Below are 23,740 nucleotides of genomic sequence, written 5' to 3' on the forward strand. Positions count from 1 at the left end.
AGCACGATGATGTTTCTATTCCTTGTACTATTATCGTTTGCTAGTGTGAGTTATGGAGAAGTGTTTGATTTTGAAGATGGAGAGTTTCCAATCGGGTGGTACCAAAATTCGGCGTGTGAAACTGCTGATGGAAGACGTGCATGGGAGATTATCAATGCGGATACTTTGGGAGCATCTTTTCCAAAGCCGTACACAGGTCAACATTCTTACCTCAGAATGACGGAAAGCAATGACAATTGTCGTCTTCGCACATATATCTTAGAATTTTCCTCAACAACCGAAGTGGTGATTACGGCATTTATGTTTAGTTTGATAGACAATACTACGTTAGATTTAAATGTGACTGTTCCTGTAGGAGAACCCAGAAAAACTGTTAATGTTGTGGGAGATACTTCTCTGACATGGAAAGATATTGTTTTCACAGATGTAGTGGCTGAAGGAATTTACGATCGTCTTCTGGTAAGATTATATTAGCACTAATAATGTGTCTACATCGGAAAGCAAGTTTACGATTGTTTCTATGATTGAAAAGGCAATAACAGTCTAGAATAATCATTAGGGTAAAAAGCTTATTTAGCTCAAATGGTAAAAGGAGTCCTTCTTGACATAAGCAGGTGACCGTTTCAACCACTTTTCCAGTGAAGTTTTTCTAAATTTTTCACATTACAAAATTAATTTTCTAGCGTAGTTGTCAACACTTTACACCGTTGCTGAGAGGTGTAAAGTCCATTCTTATTGGCAATATTGAAACTTGGTATGTTGTTTTCTCAGATGTAGTGGCTGAAGAAATTTACGATCGCCTTCTGGTAAGATTATATTGGCACTAATATATAATGTACTAGAATCAATTACCCGCTTCGCTGGGTTAAATTTTTTAAAAAAATGTAATATGTTTCGTTAGACAGTCACTTCCTTACTACTACTAAAGCGCTCTCTAATATCGGTCATTTCTGACCATTTTTATATTTCTCCCCCTCCTCCTCCCCTATATTGCGTGGCTGAATTTAGATTTAAACGGCATCAGAAGTGTCACTGTTCATCACAGCAACCCCGAAAACTATAGTTTGGCACTAATATCGGTAATTTTCGATTATTTTTATACATCTCCACACTCCCCTCCCCCATGTTGTTTAGCACGGCATCGGAAGCGTGACTGTTCATTCAGCGACCCCGAAAATCATGGATTCGACACTCATATTGGTCATTGTTGATAATTTTTATGTATCATCCCCCTCTTCCAAGTTGCAGGGTTGAATTTGGACGTATACGGGATCGGAAGAGTGTCAGTGTCCAGTTCAGCAACCCCGAAAACTATGGTTATTTTGGGGGTCACTAATATTGGCCACTAATATTGGTCATTTTCGATCATTTTTAAATGTCCCTGCCCCTCCTCCCCTCTAGGTAGTAGCGTCAAATTGATACAATAAAAATCATCCCAGGCCCGAACCTTATCTATGTTGAAAATCTGATCGAGTTCACTCGGGTGGCTCAAGAGTTATTAAGTTTCATTTATTTTTATATATCCCCCCTCAACCTCACCCTCCCTTACCATTTGAATAAGGGAGCAATGTCTTCGGTGTTCTTCCTCTCAAAATCAGTTAACTAAATAAATTACGAAAAGTAACACCTTAGGCTTCACCCCTGTCAATATGAGTGTAATAAATATATAAATAATGAATAGCAACATCTTCGGTATTGTCCTGTTCAATACGAAAGAAATAAATAATACATTATCATTGCTATTTATTCAATAGAAAATCATCAAAGTTCTCTTACAAGTAGAGGGTACTAGTGCTCTCAACGGGTCGGGTGGGGTCGGGTTGAAGACCGACCCGACCCGACCCGTGACCCGAATTGACCGACCCTAACCGATGACCGGACTCGACCCGACTGACCCGAACCGTGATCCGATCTGATTGACCTGACCCGAATAACCTGACCCGACAACCCGACTGACCCGACCCGAGTAGCCTGACCCGACAACCCGACCCGAGCCTACCCGACTGACCCGACCCGACAACCCGACCCGACCCGTTTGAGACACTATGGTCACGCCACTGGGTGAACGCCAAAATGCACTCACATTGGGAATTAAACACGGACCACGTGTACCGAAGTCTTACACGTTAACCACTAGCTAGATCAAGCGGGGGATTTGTATATGCATCTTAATGAATATTTGGCACTTTTGAGGTTTAGTTATTTCTTTTTATAACTGATACCAATGTCCGACGTGGGAGAATTTTTTTATTGCTTTAGTTCTATGTGACGAAATTTTTCTTCAAGGTCAGTGTTCTCACCTGCTCGGACGGCAGGGGGTCTTCTCGGAAGGCAGTAGCAAGAGTATCTTGGCGGAGACAAAAGGAAATCGTTTAACTACAATGATAAGGGTTGAGGAAACGGGAGAACAACTGTGATTTTTTTCAACCCTTCAACTTTCATTCCAAAATAGGGTTCTATGATTCCAGGACCCGTGCCACTTTGATTTTTCTTTCTCGGTAATTAAAACGTATTTTATAGTTGCACGTAAGAAGATACATAATATGAATTTTGTAATTTAAAATTTAAAAATACAGTATGATAATAAAGCACTAATTTTAAAGCACTAATTTTATTTCATCACTTTCAGACCAACAAATGAAATTCAAACAATTCGCTCCCTGGGTCTTGGTCATCAATACTGCGTCTTATCCTTTGTCTTGCAGTCAAGTCTTGGTCTTGCATTTCGTAGTCTTGGTTATCTTTCATGCTATACAAGAGCCAAGAATGCTCGCCTCATCGGTACAAATGAAGACCAAGTGTGATTTTGATTATGGTCTTTCATACTATACGGAAAGCAACAAAATACGCTCATCGCTACTTGGTGATCACCAAAACAAGGCCAAGAGCAAGATTACTATGTACTTCGTCTTGCATATGCAATCTTTATCTTGTTCTTGTATCGGTGTCCTTGGGCTTGGTGAAATAAAATGAAATATTCAGTTTAAGGTCCCTCGATTCTGCACCGAGGCTAAGGGATATGGTGACCATGAGAAATGAATGAAATGGTGGAATGAAGGAAGTGGGAGGAAACAGGAGAACCCCGAGAAAACCCACTACACGGCGTTTTTCCACCACAAAGCCCACTTAGCACAAGCTGGGATCGAACCATGGACACGATCAGTGGCGGAGCCAAGGGAACTTTGTTTGACCCTCTTGCTCAAATTCTTGGCCCCCCTAGTGCCCCCCCACACACAGATGATGCTATTATAGGTCGACAAACGGTGAGTTGCCAGTGGCTACAAGTGAAACTACTTCCAAAACATCTCTCGACAACAAAGTTACGAACTGCAGAATACCGTTGCGTTCCTAATAAAATAGCTCCACTCATTTTAGTTTGTAGTACGGGAAGGTCTAACATTAATTCACGGAAATCTGTGGGATGCTTGCATTGACCTCGCCACCTGGACATTCATTTTAACCTCTGTTCATTATCTAGTTTGTTTTTGACAAACAACCAGATAAATAGAAAATCAGTTGGCATTCTCATTCGCTTCAATGTTGAAAGTCTACTAAAATATGATATGCATACTTACAAATAACATGCACTGCAGTAAAACAGTCTTCGTTGTGTTGGACGAAAAAAAGTCGTCGTACACTAAGTAATTGATTTCCATTGATTATGGCGACATAGAACAAATGCATAGCATCCATTAAATAATTTGGTATTATTATTATTATTATTATTATTATTATTATTATTATTATTATTATTATTATTATTATTATTATTATTATTATTATTATTATTATTATTATGAGTTTATCAACCAAACAACTATTTATTGATTAATAAAAATGATTAATCAATTATATTTAGTTACGTCTGGTAGATGACTTCAGATTATAGTATTTACTGACCGACAGTATCCCACGCTGTCGTATCTGTGCATAAGAGGTAAGTTCTAATCTTATCTTTGTAGAAGTTAAGTAAAAGAACCTGTTTTACCTCGAAATGCTTAATTACAATTTTATTTACACAAAGACAATTCTAACATACAAGATGATATTAACGATGCTATTTGCATATACGAGTTACTTGTCACAAAAACTAATTACGCTAGGAAACTAAAACTATGTTCAGACTGTCTTTCTTAGCTAACTTTTACAAGTGGTAGCAATTGAAACTCACATGAGTATATGGTAACCTCTCACCCGAAGTCCAGGGTTAATCGTTTTGCACATGGCTAAAAAAAAAGAACGTCTCTGTTGCCTTCGTTTTCACTCTCCCCTCTGCCAGCCTGAATCCCCATTATATTACCAAATGTTATCAATCTTTAATTTCAAATTAAGTGCTTTATGATTTATTTTGCAATTATAAAGTCTGATTAGTTTCTATCACCGTTGTCCCTTAGGACAAGTTATTATAACAAAGGAAAAACATATTAATGGTTCCTCTTGATTACTTTTCAAGGCTTTTTCTTATAATTCACTTAATCACTATCACTTTTTTTTTACAAATTATCATATCCATTTATTCCTTTTTTTCATAAAATCTGTTTTCAACACATTATATTATCATGCGGTATTAAAACAAATCTGGAACTTCTGATATTTATTTACCTCCACCATTCCATCCGGAAAATTAGTGTGATCTGTACACGAGGGAATGTTTTTTTCGGGCTGCTAAAATTAAGATTACTGGTGCCATGCTATAACTTTGAGTTTCGCCTTATCTCAAGTAGATGCAGACATGTCAGAAGGTTTGGTCCTTGTAGATACACTAGTTCAAACGCTGTCCAAGATGAGGTCTGGTAAATATGACTCTCAACGAACAATATTCGAACAAATTTATCAAGAATGTTTGGAGATGTGCAAAGAAAATGGTCTCGAATTCCAGAGCCGGAAACAAATAGAATATAGGGGTTCCTCGTGGAAACGAACTAGACATCCGCCATCGAAATATCACAAATTCATTTTGGATGAATCTTTTCCTTCATTGGATGCAGAAAACGAATTTTCTAAAGATAATATATCTATCAAGAGACATTTTTCTCCCTACTATTGATAGACAATCTCTGATATGGAAAACCGCTTTGTATCATGTTGCAAAATCATCAGATCAATCACCACTCTACATCCAAAAAGTAAAAACTTTTTTTAAATTACAACATTGTCGAGCCTATAACCCAGCATTATGGAGTGATCTGCAAACATTAAAGTGAGAACTCAAAATCCTCCCAAACACAATTAATAGAGCAACCCAAAAGCATAAAAAGCATATAAAGCATAACAGCAATTTACACATATTGTTGGTACCTTGAACATGATTGTGATTGTCTAAGGGTCCAGAAGAAACTAGTTTTAAAAGCAGAATTTTAGAAAATAAAGCATAATTTAAAATATATAGCACAATTCTTGGAAAATTCGCTTTAACTGAAAGTTTAACATACTGTGTTAATTTTTTTTAAAACCAATATTTACAATGCAAAATCATTGAGAACATAACAATGCAACAATGAAAAGCTTATTTTCATTTCTGTAAACTTTCCGGTGTAATCCTTTGATGTGGAGAAAAGAAAAAAAGTAAAAGAAGAAATTTTTCCGCCAACAATGAATAGTATGCAAGAACTCCATACTATATTGTTATGTTTACTTTTTGAACTTAAGCACTTTCTGTACCTTTTGGTGGCATCTTTTACTTTCCCTTTCTGTATATATGTACCTGTAAGGCACACACAAATGATAGAAAAAATGTATTCGAGCAAAGCACATCTCTTTACAATGAATTAAGTAGAAAGTTCTTTAAATATGAGAGAAACTAGTTGCAAAAAATATCAATAAATAGATCAAGATATTTAGAATATTTAATGTATAATAAATATTATACATTATACACGATTAATGTAAAATAATCATTGAAATTAACAATAAAGCATAATTTGAAAAAGCAGCATAATTAAACAAGAAATAAAGCATAATGGGGGTTGCTCTAACAATTAAGTTGTATGAAGACGAGAAGAAAACCAAAGCTGATTCCTTAACTCCTTCAGTGTGGGTGGCGAGTTAACTCGTATCTTCAAAACGCACCTGCTGTGCGGGTGGCGTATATATACGCTTTCACTTTGCTTTGGCTATTTTGTATTGCGTATGGCGAATATACTTGCCCATAGTATGAGTAATGTTATTCCGACAATATTTAGCGAGTTTACGCTCAGCTGGTTTCAATTGTTGCTTAATTAAAAGAAGAAGAGGAAAAAGAAATAAATTAAAATAGAGTTTGTGCTTCGTCACATAGTTTTCATTCTTTGTTTTGTTTGAGAGCAGACAGCACAGTAATGGGTTCAAAACGATATTTCAACGATGCTGACATCGAGGAAGAGTTATTAATTAGTGATTCTGATGTAAGTGATTTTGAAACAGATTTAGAATCAACATAGAAAGTTCTAAAAAAAAAAAATCTACACTTTTTACATCGGTTCGCATCTGAAAATTACGCACTGAAGGGGTTAACGAATTTCGTTGATATTCTTTGTGTCTACAAAAACGCATTCCTAGAAACCTACAAGCTAGGTATCATCTCTGTGATTATATCAGTATCTAGTGCTACATGTGAAAGGTCATTCTCTTCTTTGAAAAGATTAAATACTTGTATATGCAATTCAATGACTCATGATAGGTTGACAAAATTAGTGTTACTTTATATTGAGAAGAAAATTGCTAAATCGTTAGATCTTTAACAAGTTGTGGATATGTTATTCCGACAATATTTAGCGAGTTTACGCTCAGCTGGTTTCAATTGTTGCTTAATTAAAAGAAGAAGAGGAAAAAGAAATAAATTAAAATAGAGTTTGTGCTTCGTCACATAGTTTTCATTCTTTGTTTTGTTTGAGAGCAGACAGCACAGTAATGGGTTCAAAACGATATTTCAACGATGCTGACATCGAGGAAGAGTTATTAATTAGTGATTCTGATGTAAGTGATTTTGAAACAGATTTAGAATCAACATAGAAAGTTCTAAAAAAAAAAAAATCTACACTTTTTACATCGGTTCGCATCTGAAAATTACGCACTGAAGGGGTTAACGAATTTCGTTGATATTCTTTGTGTCTACAAAAACGCATTCCTAGAAACCTACAAGCTAGGTATCATCTCTGTGATTATATCAGTATCTAGTGCTACATGTGAAAGGTCATTCTCTTCTTTGAAAAGATTAAATACTTGTATATGCAATTCAATGACTCATGATAGGTTGACAAAATTAGTGTTACTTTATATTGAGAAGAAAATTGCTAAATCGTTAGATCTTTAACAAGTTGTGGATATGTTTGCTGCTGCCCACACGAATAGAAAGATCCTCTTCAAGTAGAGGCATGAACCTATAAGTTATTTTCTTTACCTGTAAAAGTGTGTTTACGTCCACTTAAGTCAGCCAGCTACACATATTTTAAACGCCATGATTAAATAACTATTTACTTATACCAGAAATCAATTGCATTAATGAGTCGTAGTTGTTTGAGGTACTAAATTCTTATATTTTCACTGTTTTCCAAAGAGTAAAATCATGAACAACAAAAATGGAAACATTCACCTTGAATACACACACACACACACACACACACACACACACACATATATATATATATATATATATATATATATATATATATATATATATATATATATATATATATATATATATATATATATTGGAGATGTCCCCCTCAAAATCCTCTTGGGCCCTTCATTGGCCCCCCTCCCTGAAAAAACTCTAGCTACGCTACTGGACACCATGCACCAGAGATGAATTCTCTACCACTGAGCCACCGCGGCCCAGCTTGGGATTGGTCGTCCATATTCAATCTTTCTTTTGGCCTTGCTTAAACAACTTCTAGTTTTGTTCTAAATCCAGACTCCATATTGGCGTAGATATTAATATTACAGTCGATTGGTAAAATCAATCTTCCACATTTAAAAATTAAAGTACACACAAGTACAAAAATAAGCATTTACCATAAAAACACTAGCTGCAAGTGTTCAAAATAGATTTATAGTTTCTATAAAATCAATTGTAAATTGCTATTTTTAATTAGGTAGCTAGTGAAAAACAGCAGCTTTCGACCCCAGCCGAGTTTAAACTCAACCTAAACTCAGTTGACTAAAGTGAACTGACCCGACAACCCGACCCGACTGACCCGACCCGATAACCCGATCCGAGCTGACCCGATTGACCCGACCCGACAACCCAACCCGAGCTGGCCCGATGGACCCGACCTGAATAACGCGACCCGATTGACCCGACCCAACAACCCGACCCGAGCTGACCCGACGGACCCTACCCGACAACCCGACCCAAGTAGCCTGACCCGACAACCCGACTCGAGCTGACCCGACTGACCCGACCCGAGTTGACCTGACCCGACCCGACCCGTTTGAGAGCACTAGAGAGTACGTTATCAAGACTCGAGCTGCGCAATAAGAGTTCCTTCCTATGTATTTGGGAAGGTGAGATAACGATCCAAGTGACATATTAAGCCATACAGTTGATGTGGAGAGTACATAGGAAAGACGGAAGAAACGCTTTCTTTCTTGTGTTTGCCGTAGACCCCAGTGTTACCTTTAAAGTCCCATCACTTTTCCCTATCGTTACGTTCTAGTGATGAAAATTTTCCAGAAAATTTTCCGATTAATAAAAAAATACTCCACTTATTCCTACATCGTTGTTTAGCCGTGATGTGAGGTGGAAAGTTTTCTTCTATATTTTTCCGGAAAATTTTCCATTCTAAACAAATATCAGTGATCAAGTAAAAAAATTCTCAGTGATCATAAAATTGATTGACTTCATGTATAGAAATGTTAAAAGTGAAAGATTGTTTAAAGAATCTGAAAATTTTAATGGCTCAGATAATTTTCAGTACTATGTAGGAACAAGTGAAACAATTTTTCATGAATCGAAAAATTGTCTGTCCTGTATGGAAAAATCGAAAAACTTTTTGAGTCGGAAAATTTTCATCATTTTTAAGCAAACAGTAAAACAACTTTTTGCGAATCGGAAAGGTTTATTGCTCTGTAGAAACAAGTGAAAGGAATTTTCATAGATCGGAAAATTTTCATTGCGATGTAGAAACAAGTGGAAAAATTTTTCATAAGCCGGAAAATTTTGGATATTATGTATAGTGATGTTAGGTGGAAAATTTTCCACTATATTTATTCCTATAAAATTCAGTTCGTATAGAGGAAAGTTAGACAGCAACAAATTATAATTTTCCAATTATCTTTCGGAACCGGAAAATTTTCTAATATTTCAAGTTGGGAAGTAAAAATTTACATAGTGTTTCTTTCTCTCTCTCTCTCTCTCTCTCTCTCTCCGTGTCCGTGTGTGTGTGTGTGTGTGTGTGTGTGTGTGTGTAGGTGTGTGTGTGTGTGTGTGTGTGTGTGTGTAGGTGTGTGTGTGTGTGTGTGTGTGTGTGTGTGTGTGTGTGTGTGTGTGTCGAAAGTGCAGGAAACATACATGGAGTTCGTAGAGAACAAATATCCCATTCCAATATATAAAATGTAACAAGAAATCAAAAAGAAATCTTTCTGAATTTATCAAATATTTCAAAACCAGGAAATTCCACTTTTTCTTCACATATAGACCTATCTATGTAATGAAATAACTACATAAAAGTTCTTTATGTAGATTATTTTTGTAACAGAAAATAAGAAGAAATGCTTTGATTTTATTGTGTTTAACGTCGTAATTCATAATTTCAATATTGAAATTTTGTATAATCAACATCACAGAGCAGTATTTTTATTGGAAAACTACCATTATTATGTATAAAAATGTATTAGAAATAATAATAGTACATATACTAATTCTAATATACTAATTCGATAGAACAAGTAATATAATATATATTGTAAATTAAAATGAAATTTCTTGTCGCTTTTAGAACGCAAGCTAACAGTGCAGCTTTTTACGTTTCTTTTATTTTATTGAAAGAAGAACTACACAAATCAGCTTCCTAATTAATTATATTTCACTTTCTCTTCTGAATGAATATATGAATTTTTTTTTTTAAAGAAAATGGTCATTATTTGTTTTCAGTCAAAAATTTACAATAGGCACTTTGCACTTTATATTATCTCTACTTATTTATAAAAGTTGCATTATGTAAATCTAGAAAAGCAGTAAAGCTATGAGAAAACTTAGTCTTACGCGTATTAAACTGACGAAATATAATTTTGTGAAATCAAAAGTTGATTCTGCGGGAAGAACGCATTGAAGTTTTTGAAACCTTTCTGAAGAAATTAAGAATCGTTAGATTTTCACTTCATGAAACTTTTTTAGACAATATTTATTACTAATAAATTTTACGGCTAAATAATGATGTAGGAATAAGTAGAGAATGTTTTATAAATCGGAAAATATTCATCACTTTTAATAAATTTAAATTTTAAATAACAGAATGGGATATTTGTACTCTACGAACTCGATGTATGTTCCCTGCACTTTACACAGAGAGAGAGAGTTGAATCGAGTTGATTTTGAGTTTAATGTCCCTTTCAACAGCGAGGCTATATGAAACGTTACGTACTGATTAACGTGGAATCCGAATCACATGAGGTCCCGCCGGGAATGGAAGTCAGGTCTCCCATGTCAAAGATGCGCTTAGCAACGAAGGAACTCTCAGAGAGAGAGAGATAGAGAGAAATACTATGTAAATTTTTACTCCCCAACTTAAAATATTAAAAAAATTTCCGGTTTCCGAAACTAATTGGAAAATTTTGCTGACTAACTTTCCTCTACAGAAATTGAACTTTGTACCTCAATGTGCAGTTTAATATAGTGGAAAATTTTCCACCTAACACTATACATAATATCCAAAATTGTCCAGCTTACGAAAAGTTTTTTTCTACTTGTTTCTACATCGCAATGAAAATTTTCCGATCTATGAAAATTCCTTTCACTTGTTTCCACATAGCAATAAAACTTTCCGATTTACTTTTTGCTTCAAAATGATGAAAATTTTCCGACACATAAAGTTTTTCAATTTTTCCATACAGGACAGACAATATTTCGATTTATGAAAAATTGTTTCACTTGTTCTACATAGTACTGAAAATTGTGTAAGCCATGAAAATTTTCAGGTTTTTAAAATAATCTTTCACTTTTTAACATTCCTAAACATGAATTTAATCAATTTTATGATCACTGAGGAATTGTTACTTGATTGCTGGTATTTTTTTTAGAACGGAAAATTTTCCGTAAAAATATAGCGGAAAATTTTCCACCTCACATCACTAACTGCAGCTAATAACTTGGTAATTAACTAACTACTTGATGCTATTTAATATTGCGCAACTCGAGTCCTGATATCGTACCCTTTGCTTGAAAGTAACAAGTGACGAGCTATAATTGTTCTTCTGAGCAAAATTTTTATCTGCTTGAAGCGTAATCATGGCCACTGTGAGAGACTCTGCAACAATTTGTTTAACTTCAATACCTTGCACTTTTAAACGTGTTTTTCTGTTTTGTTATTGTCACAACTTAACGGATTTAGAAGAGTGGCCATATATTTTCTGATGTAGGTTGTATTGACATTTTGACCAGTTGCCCGTTTGCACAGGGTCATCATAGAGAATTGAGATTTGCTCTATCTTCTTTTATTTAACAATAGCTTTCATACAATATGCTACTTGACCCCCGGTTCCATTTGCCAATTTTGAGTTGGACCCCGCCTGGGACCCTGCGAGTGCCCCGGGGGCAACATTTTTTTCATTCAAAAGGTGGTGGGCTCCCAACACTACTTTGATATGTATTCGCTGAGTTTCCTTACCTGACCGTTTCCGAAAAATCTGACCCGGAAGCTGACTTTGTAATGTATAGTATGGAGCTCAATTTCGAACCTTTCACGCTTATATCTCTGCAACGGTTGCGATCGAGGATGTATCACTTTTCGTGTTATGTTCTTTTGGGACAAGGTATCCAACGACCATAGTCTCGACTCGAAGTCAGAGTTGCACTTGGATAGGTTCCCTCGTTAGATTGTTTTATCCTTTAAATCTATACCATAAATAGGCTACGTGTTATAATTATACCTTGGAAGTGAATTAAGTACATTTTCTTATAATATTTTTGATCTCATTGTATATCTTCCATGTTTAAGCAAAATCTTTTATGGTGGTAATATCCATAAAAGCTATTAAACCTATACTTTTTATTTACATTTAAATATACATTATATGGTTAAAAGAACAACCTTCATTCAATAATTTTGAAACTGTAATTCAAAGATACGCACATATGACTGAATTAAGGTCTTGTATATAGTTATCACCATAAAACAAGTTTTCGATTCAAAGATATTGTATTAGTGGTTAGGTGGTACACCTCTATAATAATCAAACACATATTTAGCAATTTTATCTTTCCAATAACGTATCCAATGCGGGCCAATGTTTTTAGATTTTATAAATTTACTACACCACACTCATAGAGTTTAAGTTTTTAGGTAATTCACCACTCATAAACACTCCTGTAAAATATTTTATCTTTAATTCTTTCACCAATCTCTCAATGTCGAAGTTGTTTAATGGTTTCATTCTTTTGAATTTTTTGGCCTAACTAACTTTTCCACCTTCTTTTACTACTGTTGCTAAATTGTGTCTCTTTTGTTCTTTTAATTCTTGTTTATTTTCCGCATCAATTACGGTCTTAACAATAGCTGCTGATTATCATACTAAAGAATCTACAACTCGTAATGCGGCGAGCATTGTGGGTATTGTAAAAATTAAACCACTAATATGTTCTTTTGGTGAATTCTTGATCTTTTTTAATTTGTGTCGTATTTGAAGTTAAATTTATTCCTTTACCTTCTTTGATTTTGTTAGTTTTAATTGTTTCTTGCAAGTATGTTATCTATTTTTAAACTAATTATCCCATTATGAGGGATAAAAAATATAACTTCTTTAATAGAACACATGTTTAGGAAAAATATTTATAAACTCCAATATGATTTTAATCCTAAATCTAAATTTACTTTGACTTTCACCGCTAAAGCATTTCCTAAAGCTGGTAAATTTTCTGTAATTAATGACGCATCTTGAGCAAATACTTTTACCCATGCTTTATTTTCTTTATCTCTGGAGTATATATAATCTTCTTTAGAAGCTTTATCTAGTGTATTAATAACTTTACCTTCTCTTTTTAATCTTTCTTGTAACCCGGCACCTAGACCGAAACAACTAAATCCTGGAATATCCATTATTATTAATCGAATAGTTTACTAATCCTTTACTATACTTCTCATTATCCCAAAATCTTGATGGTAGTGTGTTCAATATCTTTATCAAATAAAGTATGTCTTTTGGATCATTAGGAATACGTTGTGAGCTTAAAATTGCTCATGTTCATTATACCCACTTACTCCTTGTAAAAATTATTACCAGCTTTTTCTTCTCCATCAATAACAACCAGTCTATCTATTAATTTTCTAATATCATCCATCCTTACATATTCTTTGGGGAATTCTGTATTGTTTCATTTCTTTACTAGTCTTCTGTTTTCTTGGTGAAGGAGTTTCTTCTTTGTTTCTTTTTAATTTTATTCCAAATAGATGTAAAGTACGTACCAAATTTAAGTCAATAATTTGATTTAACTCCTTGGTTGATATAGCAATGTTTTGATACATATCATTTGTGAGTAATATTATATGTTTATGGATTTGGTCCTCTTCTTTTATGGCAATTTCAAATTTATTATCATTTTCATGCTTCATTTTGGTCGTTAATAACAACAGTAAACTACCTGTATCTATAAACGGTTTATCCTCAACAAAAACATTATTATCATCTATTCGTACTTCATCTTTAATTTTATAATAACCAATTTTTCCTTGAACGTCTTGAAAATCAACTGTATAATCACGTTTATATTTTGGTTCATGTAAGTACTCAGTAATTTTTTTTTTTTTTTTTTTTTTTAAGAAATAGTAAGTATAGATTTTAAGTTTTGTACTTCTTGAGAGATTTGAGATACACGCTCTACTTCTGAAAACGTTTTCTCTTTTGAGCAGGAGTTTTTCATCTTTAAATAACTTTTGCTCAAATGATATTTCTGATGGTGTTCTAGGGTAATATAAATTCTCACTAACAAGAGGAACAAGTGGTTATTAGATTTTTATTTTGTGCTGTTACTTCTATAATCTCATTTCCTAAAGCGTGAATAGCATCAATTACTATTTGTTCTTGTTTTTTGTATTTATCATGGCCTCCTTGTTTTTTTCTTCCAAGTTTTAAAACTTTTAATAAAGGAAACTCTTTTAGCTTAAGGTTCTCAATTTCTTTTTCATCCATTTATTATACAAAAAATCTTCGAACGTTAAATGTTTGTATGTTGACGTTGAACAGGATCCTGAGAAGAATATTCGGACCCAAGAGGAACGAGAATGGGGAATGGCGGAAGCTTCATAACGAGGAACTACATAGTTTATACGGTTTACCCAACATTGTTAGGGTCGTCAAGTCTAGGAGGCTTAGGTGGGCAGGTCATGTAGCTAGAATGGAAGAAAGTAGAAACGCTTTCAAAGTCTTGACTGGTAGACCCATAGGAAAACGACCATTAGGAAGACCTAGGCGCAGATGGGAGGACAATATTAAGATGGATCTTGCAGAGATAGGAATACAAAGTAGAAACTGGATGCAATTAGCTAAGGATAGAAGTCAGTGGAGAGCTTTTGTGAACGCGGCACTGAACCTCCGGGTTCCATAGGCCATAGAGTTAGTTAGTTAGTTAGTTATGTTGACGTTGAACGTTGATGTTTCAATATTATTCATATATTTTATAGTTATAAACCATATGTATATTAGATGTTTGTAAAGTTCTTAATTTTTTCCTATATTTTCCATTATTTATCTCTTTTGTCATATCAATTGCTAACTATAGTCTTCTTTCCAACAAGTAGAACATATCTCTTTAAATTTATCATAAGACATACCTCCCCAACAAACTCATTATATACATATTTAAGATTAGTGTCATCTTGACGATATATTCATAAGAAATTAACGTTACCTCCTACTAATTGTTTTGGACTTTTGAATATGTTCGTACTCTGCTATTTTAACCAAAAAGGGTCAATGACGTTGTGTAGGGTGGCAAGATGAAATCTATCCTCAACCGTAGAAGAGACTGTCGCCAGTGTAAAGTATTATGTAATTTTTTTCGCGCTTTTATTTTTCGGCAGTAGCTTAATTATTGTTATGGTGCATTAAATATATGTCTTAGTGAATTTTCTGCATACATCAGCCATGCAGTCTTTCTGTAAAGAAGTCGAAGCCGTTCAGTTCAATGACTTGGACTGAACTCAAAATACTGATTTTGAAGAAAGCTTTGCAAAGAAATTAAAACTGCCGAAATCGGAAACGCATGATTGACCTCAATCTCGGGCCATCTTCGTTGAAAAGGATACTTCTTGATTACTTTTCATATTTACCCAGTATTATAATCAGGTGCAGACGAACTTTATACATCATTGGAAGAGGACGATGTGATTATTTTTTAAACCTGAAACGTCTTCGCCTGTGATACCTCGAAGACTACAATCACTCCCATCGTTCTTGAAACGAATAACGTGCAGCTTTGGATCGAAGTACGTTAATCCTGAGTGCCTAAAAAAGGCTAGTGAAAACTGGGATAACGGCAAAGTATTAAGTGTTAGGTGATCATTTGGATACTATAATCAATTAGTGCACGGTTGTGTTTTATCTGATTAACACAGCCTTGAGACTTGAGCTTGGAGTTTTATTGCCAGTGTCAGCATGGAAGAAGTTTTATTTTATGTATTTTATGAACAAAATCACCTATTGTTGGACTTCTAATGACAGAACGATTTTATCAAGCTTATTGTATGAATCTAGGTGATCCAGACTATTTACTCGAATTACTTGAAATGCAACTACGCGAAGATATAAATATAGCTTATGTGGAATTTAAACTTCAGCAAGTGAACTGAAGTGAACTCTGTAAATAATTTTGTTTATATAGTATTTTTCAAAATACATTGTGTTGGTTGTGGTTCTTATGAAACATGTAGTGAAAGAAACACTGATATGAATTGTGTACTAAAAAGTATAAATGTATACTTACGCTATGACACAATTAGATGCAATAAGTTTAGATTACATTTTTAACATGAACGTCTTCATAATATTGGAACACTTACAGTGATGTATTTATCCAACATTAAAACTCTCGTTGAACGTTTTGAAGTGTTTAAACATAATCAATGGAATTTCAATCAGAAACTTTAAACATAAAACTTGTGAATTATTAAAGAATACAGAATTTGTTTTACAAATTATTCAGTTTTTATGAACGTGAAATTTTACCATGTGTTAATACATTATTGATATACAGGAATTTAAATTTTCTGCTAACGGATGTATAATTCGTGAATTTTGTTTAACTGAGTTTGATAAAAAAAAAAAAAAATAGATTTTCATTGTTTCGTAAAATCACTAATAGAATATCATCTTTTATCTTAAGGCTGTCAAAAACAAATTGCTGGGTTAATTTTGAATTTACACAGATGAATAAACAGCAAAACACTTAAAAATTACTATCCGTTTTCTAATAAAAGAAGGAAGCGAATGTAGCGGACAGGTAGGTATTAACAATTAGGAAATTGCGTTACTCAGGCACTGAGAGATTTCTCTTTTAAAAAAGCGATTTGTTATATTTTATTGCTTCTAACTGAATGTTAGATAACTATGTCTGTTGTGCTCTAAGATCGTGAAACATGGTCACTTACTTTGAGGGAAGAACACAGGTTGAAAGTATTTGAAAATAAAATCCTGAGCTGAATATTGTGACGAATGAAGGACGAGAATGATGGAAACTTTATAACGAGGAACTGCATAATTTGTACCGTTCATCTAATATTGTTAATGTCATTAAGTCTAAGAGGCTCAGATAGGCAGGGCATGTAGCGAGAATGGAGAAAAGAACGATTTCAAACTTTTAATTTAAGCACAATCGGAAAAAGGCCATTACGAAGACCTAGACGCAGATGAGAGGACAATATTAAGATGGATCATGCAGAAATAACAATACGAAGCAGAAATCGGGTGGAGTTGGCTAAGGATGGAATTAGTGGAGAGCTTAATGATTCGGTACTAAACCATTCAGTTACGCCTGAAAAGAGTTTTTATGAAACTGCGCAGCAGGTAGCCTCTTCTCCCTACTCAATTGCAAGCAGTTTTGCCAAAAATATAACAGTAGTTGTGTGATTGGCCTATTCCAATATCTCCGTTTATTGCTACGATTTCAGGTGATATTATGTGTATAAAACTGGATTGAACGTGGTAAAAGGATTACTAACGCATGCGGAAATGCTTTCTGGTTTCCAGGCGCCTTTCCCTGAAAGATGAAAAGTACCCAACAATGACACCACATAAACTTCTCAACTGTGAGGAGGAGCCCTACTTTCAAGAAGATTCTGCGGAATATATTTGTTTATTCTTTTTTGTGCTTCAGAGCAAGCAAAGTTTCAGCATTAACGAAAACTTAGCGGAGCCACTTTGTTTGTTTTAGGAATGACAAGGTCACACAAGTGCCTGCAACTGAAAGTGCCCTTTCGGACCAGTTACCTCAAGGCGAGTAATCGGCAAACATGAGTACCCGTTAGTCCAGAGTTACTCTATCAAAATAATCCAAAAATGGATATTTTTAAATAGAAAATCTGGGTTTTCTCTTCTTGTTTTTAAAGCTAGATTTCTTTTTATATTTTCTTTTGAAAATAGCTTCTTTTTTCTCCCATACCTGACAATCCCTTTTTCAATTGTAGTCCAGTTTTTAGTTATTTAACAGAGCGGTGCCAAATATCAAGTTAGCTTTAATACAATATATTGGATCGCCATTTGAGTATGCTATTAATGTCACATTGGCTTTTCTGCTCAGTTCTATCATTTTAAAAGTAGCGCAGTATTATGTGGAAACCGAAAGAGCCTAATGATAATAATAACGAACTATGATTATCCACTTTCAGGACAGAGTGTGCTATAAACACACATACATACATAAGCCTAAATAGATACATACAAAACTGAAACAATTATGCAGTAGAAAACGCACTTTAAATTTTTTCTATAAATTTATTTGAATAAATCAGTTCTCTTTTTATATCAGAATGATGAACACATACTTCGAATACACGTAGCCCATCCTGCTAGTCTAGTGGATAGTGTGTGTACCTGTGGTACACGTGGACCTTGCTTCGGTGGTTAATAGTTCATGTAAACTAAATATATGCTAAACTGGCAACATTGTGTTATAGTGTGTCTGCCTTTACTATTTTGTTTCATTTTATTACATTGAAGAGTTATATTCTATATTCACTATTAGATGTCGTTCCTTGCATGTTTCCCAATTTTCAAGTTTCGAGCGATTTTAAGTGGTAAATAATAAGTGAAAAATAAATTGTATTTTATTTCATACTAACCAAATTGTTGATAGATTTGTTAAATCAATTGTACTCTAGTTTTTAGAGGTTTTAATGTCAATTCTTGTTCATATGTTATAAGACCCTTTTTTTCTTTCATTTTGTCATTTTTGCTCTTTTATTTCCTAATTTTGCCAGCGATTTTTGTCTTTTTATTCTGCTATTAATTTCGAACTTACTAAATAACATTGAAACTTATCTATTTTCCATCTAAATGTGGAATTTCGTGCCGATAACACATTAACATGTGATTCCCAAGACCTCCACTAAGAATGTTTTGATTAACTCCTTAGAAACACCCTGGAAGTAACCCTCGGAAATGTGTTCGTGTAATTGAAGACAATCAATATATGCAACTGTATTTAGACGGTTCCGTATAATCAATAAGGTCAAAAATTGGCCCCGTGGGTATCACATGAGTTGGCATCAGTTAACAATGATCGTCATCTGCAGTGTCGTCCCATAAGTGTACAGAATAACCAGAATGGTTTCGTATATGATAGAGTTAAATTTGATTAAAAATGGATCTGCTCAATTGCAAATTGTAAGGGCAGTGGCTAGATCATGATCAACGTCGAGGACGTTTCCAAAACCACCCTTCCATCCCCCAAAATTCTTGCTGCTGTCATGGTGGTCAAAGAGGCGGATGGATGATCCATCTTGTTTTTCGCCGTTTAAGTCAAACTGTGAATCGTGGTAACTGGACTTATAAACTTGCCCCAAGCATTCAGTTACAGCGAACAGAAATGGTGCCCTTATGTTCCACGACTTTGTTCGCTCACATATCGCTCAGCGGACGTATCAGTCACAATATGAAACCCTCCCTCACCTAATGTATTCACCTGACCTCTCTCTCGCTGGCAACAACCTCGTCCAGCATCTTGACTCGATTACTTCTTGGCAGGGATGAACTTCCCTAATGACCGTTACATGCAAGGTGTGTTTCAGAAATTTTTCGCATCGCAGACTATTCACTCCTTTCCTTATGGAAACCAGTGGCGGCAATTGGACGTTAAAAGTGGAAGGGGCAAGACATGATCTAAATATTTGTATATCAATGTTAATTTTCTTTATTGTTTTTAACACTTTGGCGAAAGGTTGTATAGTAAATAGGATAGTATCTTTTTCAGTTAAAATATCGTAAATCGTATTTCACATTTTATTAAATAAATTGACAAGAGCAACGCAAATAAGTTCAAGATAGAGCCTTTGAACTCTTAAACAACGAAAGTGGAAGAAGAGATTTGATTCCTTGCTCATGAAATCTTAAAATTCTGTCTGGAAAATTGTGTGATCAGATTATTTAATGACACATTTTCAAAAATAAAATCGTTGAAAAAAAATCGTTACATTTTTGTTAATATGTTCATTAGGAAATTACTCTTTTGGTTTTATTTTTTTAAAAAAGTAACAAAAGTTAAAAAATTTGTTTTCGAAGAATAATTTTGTTATACATTATTATATTGAATTGAGAATACTTTCATTGTAAAGATCGTTAAAAAAGCTTTAAAATAATATATATATGTCTATATGTTAACTGAGTAATACCTGTAATACGGCAGATAATCAATCTTAAAAAAAAAAAAAAACCTTTTGGAACCACTTCAGTTTAGCGCAGTATTCTGAAGTGACGTATGTAATGAGTTGGGCTCTGCGCAGTAGCGAGAGTCTTGCTCTTATATATGCCATTCTGATCCGCTGCGCCTCATAACTGTTTCGTAGTTTATTGAGCCAACACGGGTTGGACTCAAGTATTCGACTTACATTACTTCGCGCCGAAAGTTGTTCTTTTTAGAAAACGTGGTCAAAGTTTTCGATATAGTTGTACTGTACCTCGTATTATATGGTGAAGAGTGCCTTGATTATAACTGTGCTTCTAAACTTAGTGCTAAATTACTCAGAGTTTTAAAAGGCTTAATTTAAATTATGAGTCTAATTAAGTTCTCTAAAGTTAAATCAGTTTAAAAGTGAAAAGGTTACTTGTATTGTCCGTGTTTCTAGTGTGTGAAGTAGTGTTAAAGAAGACGTATCTTGCAAGTGAATGAAATGAAATTAAAAAGGTCTAATTCTTTTTAATAATACTTCCGTTTTTAATAATACGTTAACTTTCCTAATGAAGTTATGTGAGAGACGGAAAACGTGTGATACGTCAACGTGTCTAGTGCTTGTCTTGCTTTCTTTGTGCCATTGGAGGTCGAGTGAGAAATTTAAGTGGGCAACTATAAATGGGGGGAAAAAGTAAAACGTAAATTCAAGTGTTAAAATTTCACCCTTAAATTGCATACTCTCGAGGTAACTAATATGAGAAGGATTTCCATAACTTCTTTTTGTTCATTATTAAACTTCATTGCTAATTAACGGTAATTTAAATTCCTAATTATTTCAGTTTTTCGTTAATTTTGAAAATAGTCAATTAAAATTTAAAATCTAAACCGTCTCTAATAACGTGATTAGTTATTGAAGGACTAAAGTAATTTAGTAAAAATGTTTGTTAATTACCGTAATTACCGTAATTAAGATAGGGTTTAAATTAATCTGTGTTTCCTTTTTTAAAGGTGTAACAGTTTCTTAAGAACTAAAGTAAAATATAAATAGGTAATTCATGCTGTGGAAATAGTTTAATATTTTTACAGTGCTGTTAATGAAAACTTCATTAGTTAGCTAATTAACTAATTGCTGTTAAATGCATTTACTGTTATATTAGTTTTCCTGGATTTTTTGGCTAGGTTTCGAATGTAAATTTGAAACAAAATAAATAAATTTTGATTAAAATTAGAACATACTGTCCGTCCGAATAAATTTTTTCTTAAATTTTGAAATGATTGAAATATTCGCGTGCACTGCACTTTATGGTATGGTATCGTAATGGAACAGTCACTAAGACCCAAGAGGATCTGGAGAAGAGAATGGTAACTACCTCTGCTTTTCTGTAACTATTATTTCCTGCTGAGTTATGATAAGTGTGAAGTATTAATACTAGTTAAAAGTACAGTAGTTAGTTGAATAGTATCTTAGTAGCACGATCACTGCGCATATTCCTTAATTAAAAAATACAGAGAGAAATAAAGAGATAAATAGTTCAGAAGCAAATTGTTAATAAATATACGAGGCTAGTTTGAAAAGTCGCGATACCTGTTTACTATAGTGAGAGAAATTACTTGACGTGGTTGTTGCTTTTGAGGTTTTTGAATTATAGAATTCAAATTAACATTTAAATTTTGATAATTTGAGAGTTTTGATTGTGTCTTCGTGCTTCCCTAAATTACTGTAAATGATCTCTGCCTTGCGAAATTTTACTGCAATTGTTAAAGGGTTTTTCTATTAAATTTTTGAACACCACCTTCGAAATTCAGGACCTATTAAGGATTTGTTGAAAGAATTTTGGAACTTAATTATAGTTATAATTGTTTTGAAAGAATCTGAGTTGCATTAAATATTTTAATTTAACATTTTTTTTGGAATTTCTTTAAATAAAATCTATAACTCTGATCACCCACCTTCACTCACTTTAGGTGTTAAGATTGTGTGTTGGTGTGAATGATACCTAATTGTAACTTGCTTGCTTTAATAAAATCTTTATTACAGGATTTGTCCAATCAGGTGTGGTTAAGTCACTCGAGGCCACATTTAGTTTCCTTTTTAACTATTGTAGCTAATAGATACAGGAAACATTCTGACCGCGATACCGAGAATTGCGACATCGTAAAAGGCTACAGCCTCTCTGTTGTTCATAGCGTTGAATAGACTGTTCCTGTTGCCGGAACTGGTGCTGGAACCGGAACCGGAACCGGAACCGGACTGGCACCAAAAGTGATTATAAAAGGAATTGAATAAAGTATTCGTACTCTTCTTTCTCTGTAAAAAATGTGGTCGTAAAAGGCTACAAAAAGTTACTAGATCTGGTTACAAAAATTATCGGAAACTTGGTACAAAAAGCACCCCTAAGTGCCACCACTCTACTGGTAATATTAATCATAGTAAATAATGAGGTTTGTTTTATAGAAGTTATATTGAAACTGGGGATTAATGAACAACTTATATTTTTAATTCCACACATGCCATTAAATGTATGTTATGACTCTTAGAAAAAGAAAGACAGTAAGTACTACAAGCATATGCTACGACATTTAAAGAAATGTGCAATTGCAATATTAATTGCTTTGAATTGCAGTTAAAACAAAATTCCTAAAGCTTTCTTAACTTCACGGGAAGACAAAAGACCAATACATACTCACGCAACGGCAAATATTATATGGCACCATTTTTTCCTATATACCAGTTAATGCATACAAAAACTTTATATTTCCAAATAAAACTATATACATTCAAAAAAGTGGGGACAACTGCCCCCTCTTGCCCTCGTAATCACCACCTCTGATGGAAACAAATAGTTGGTTGAGCGATGACAAAACGTGTGTGGCTGTACTCGAAACAACTTGACTAAACACGTATTGTTTTCATTTTTCTTGCCTTTAAGAATGACTTACGTTAGTCGGACATTTGAATTCAGTGGCGTCATTCGGAACTTCAGGGAAATCTTTCTGCCTCCCCAACTGAAGTCTAAAACGACGCTGCTGTTTCATTAACACCAACCATATTTATTTATATAGTTTTCTACACATACTGATTTTCCCTTTTTCAAGCTCACTGGTGACAGCCAGGCAATAGGCGCAAAGCACGTCGTAATTTTACTCGTCATATGAGAATGGAAGTTATTTTTCAGGTTACTTTCATGGTTACTGAATATTTTTACTAATAAGCAATTTTACTAAAGCAATATAAAGTCATATTACCCTCAATTTTTATCCAGTTTTGATGATTTTCTCCCTTAGTGTATCGCTTAATTAGATTGTAATTACGAAAAACAAATCGAAAATAATATTGCAATTTTGTTTAAATCTACTTTTAGATGGAGTTCAAAGGATACGTTGGTAATACAGGAATGCTTTTAATTGATCAAATCGTTGTTAAAAATACCCTTCCATCAACTACTGAGGGACCGAGCACGACAATTAGCACTGGGGATGGTGAACAATATATATGCCAAATTTGCAGGAAAGTAGAGTACAAATAAAGTGTATTCAATATTCTAAAGCCAAAGTAAAGCTCTTAATTAACTAGTTATCTTAATTTATAGTTCTACTGAAATAGTTTAGAAAAATATATCAACTAAAAATTCTATTGTATTAATTAGCACATGCTCTTGTACATATGTACACTGGTTTCCTTTGTAGAAAACTAATATTTCTTTTGTCTGACTTTTATTTTATGTA

General features: G+C 34.0%; 1 protein-coding gene across 1 annotated transcript; it reads left to right on the forward strand.

Annotated features, from left to right (window-relative positions):
- On the forward strand, positions 1-23,740 carry LOC145665783 (uncharacterized). The gene is made up of 2 exons (XM_081732906.1): positions 1-459; positions 23,377-23,740. Exons 1-2 carry the CDS (start codon positions 7-9, stop codon positions 23,539-23,541), a joined length of 618 nt encoding a protein of 205 aa, XP_081589032.1. The 5' UTR covers positions 1-6; the 3' UTR covers positions 23,542-23,740.

The sequence above is a fragment of the Thermobia domestica genome, chromosome 12, assembly GCF_964235325.1.
Source record: "Thermobia domestica chromosome 12, izTheDome1.hap1.1, whole genome shotgun sequence".
NCBI lineage: Eukaryota > Metazoa > Arthropoda > Insecta > Zygentoma > Lepismatidae > Thermobia > Thermobia domestica.

Excerpts from the sequence above, each read along its gene's own strand:
- LOC145665783 (XM_081732906.1), top strand. The coding sequence starts at position 7 with ATGATGTTTCTATTCCTTGTACTATTATCGTTTGCTAGTGTGAGTTAT. Across the intron at positions 460-23,376 it reads GAATTTACGATCGTCTTCTG|ATGGAGTTCAAAGGATACGT; the intron begins GTAAGATTATAT and ends ATCTACTTTTAG.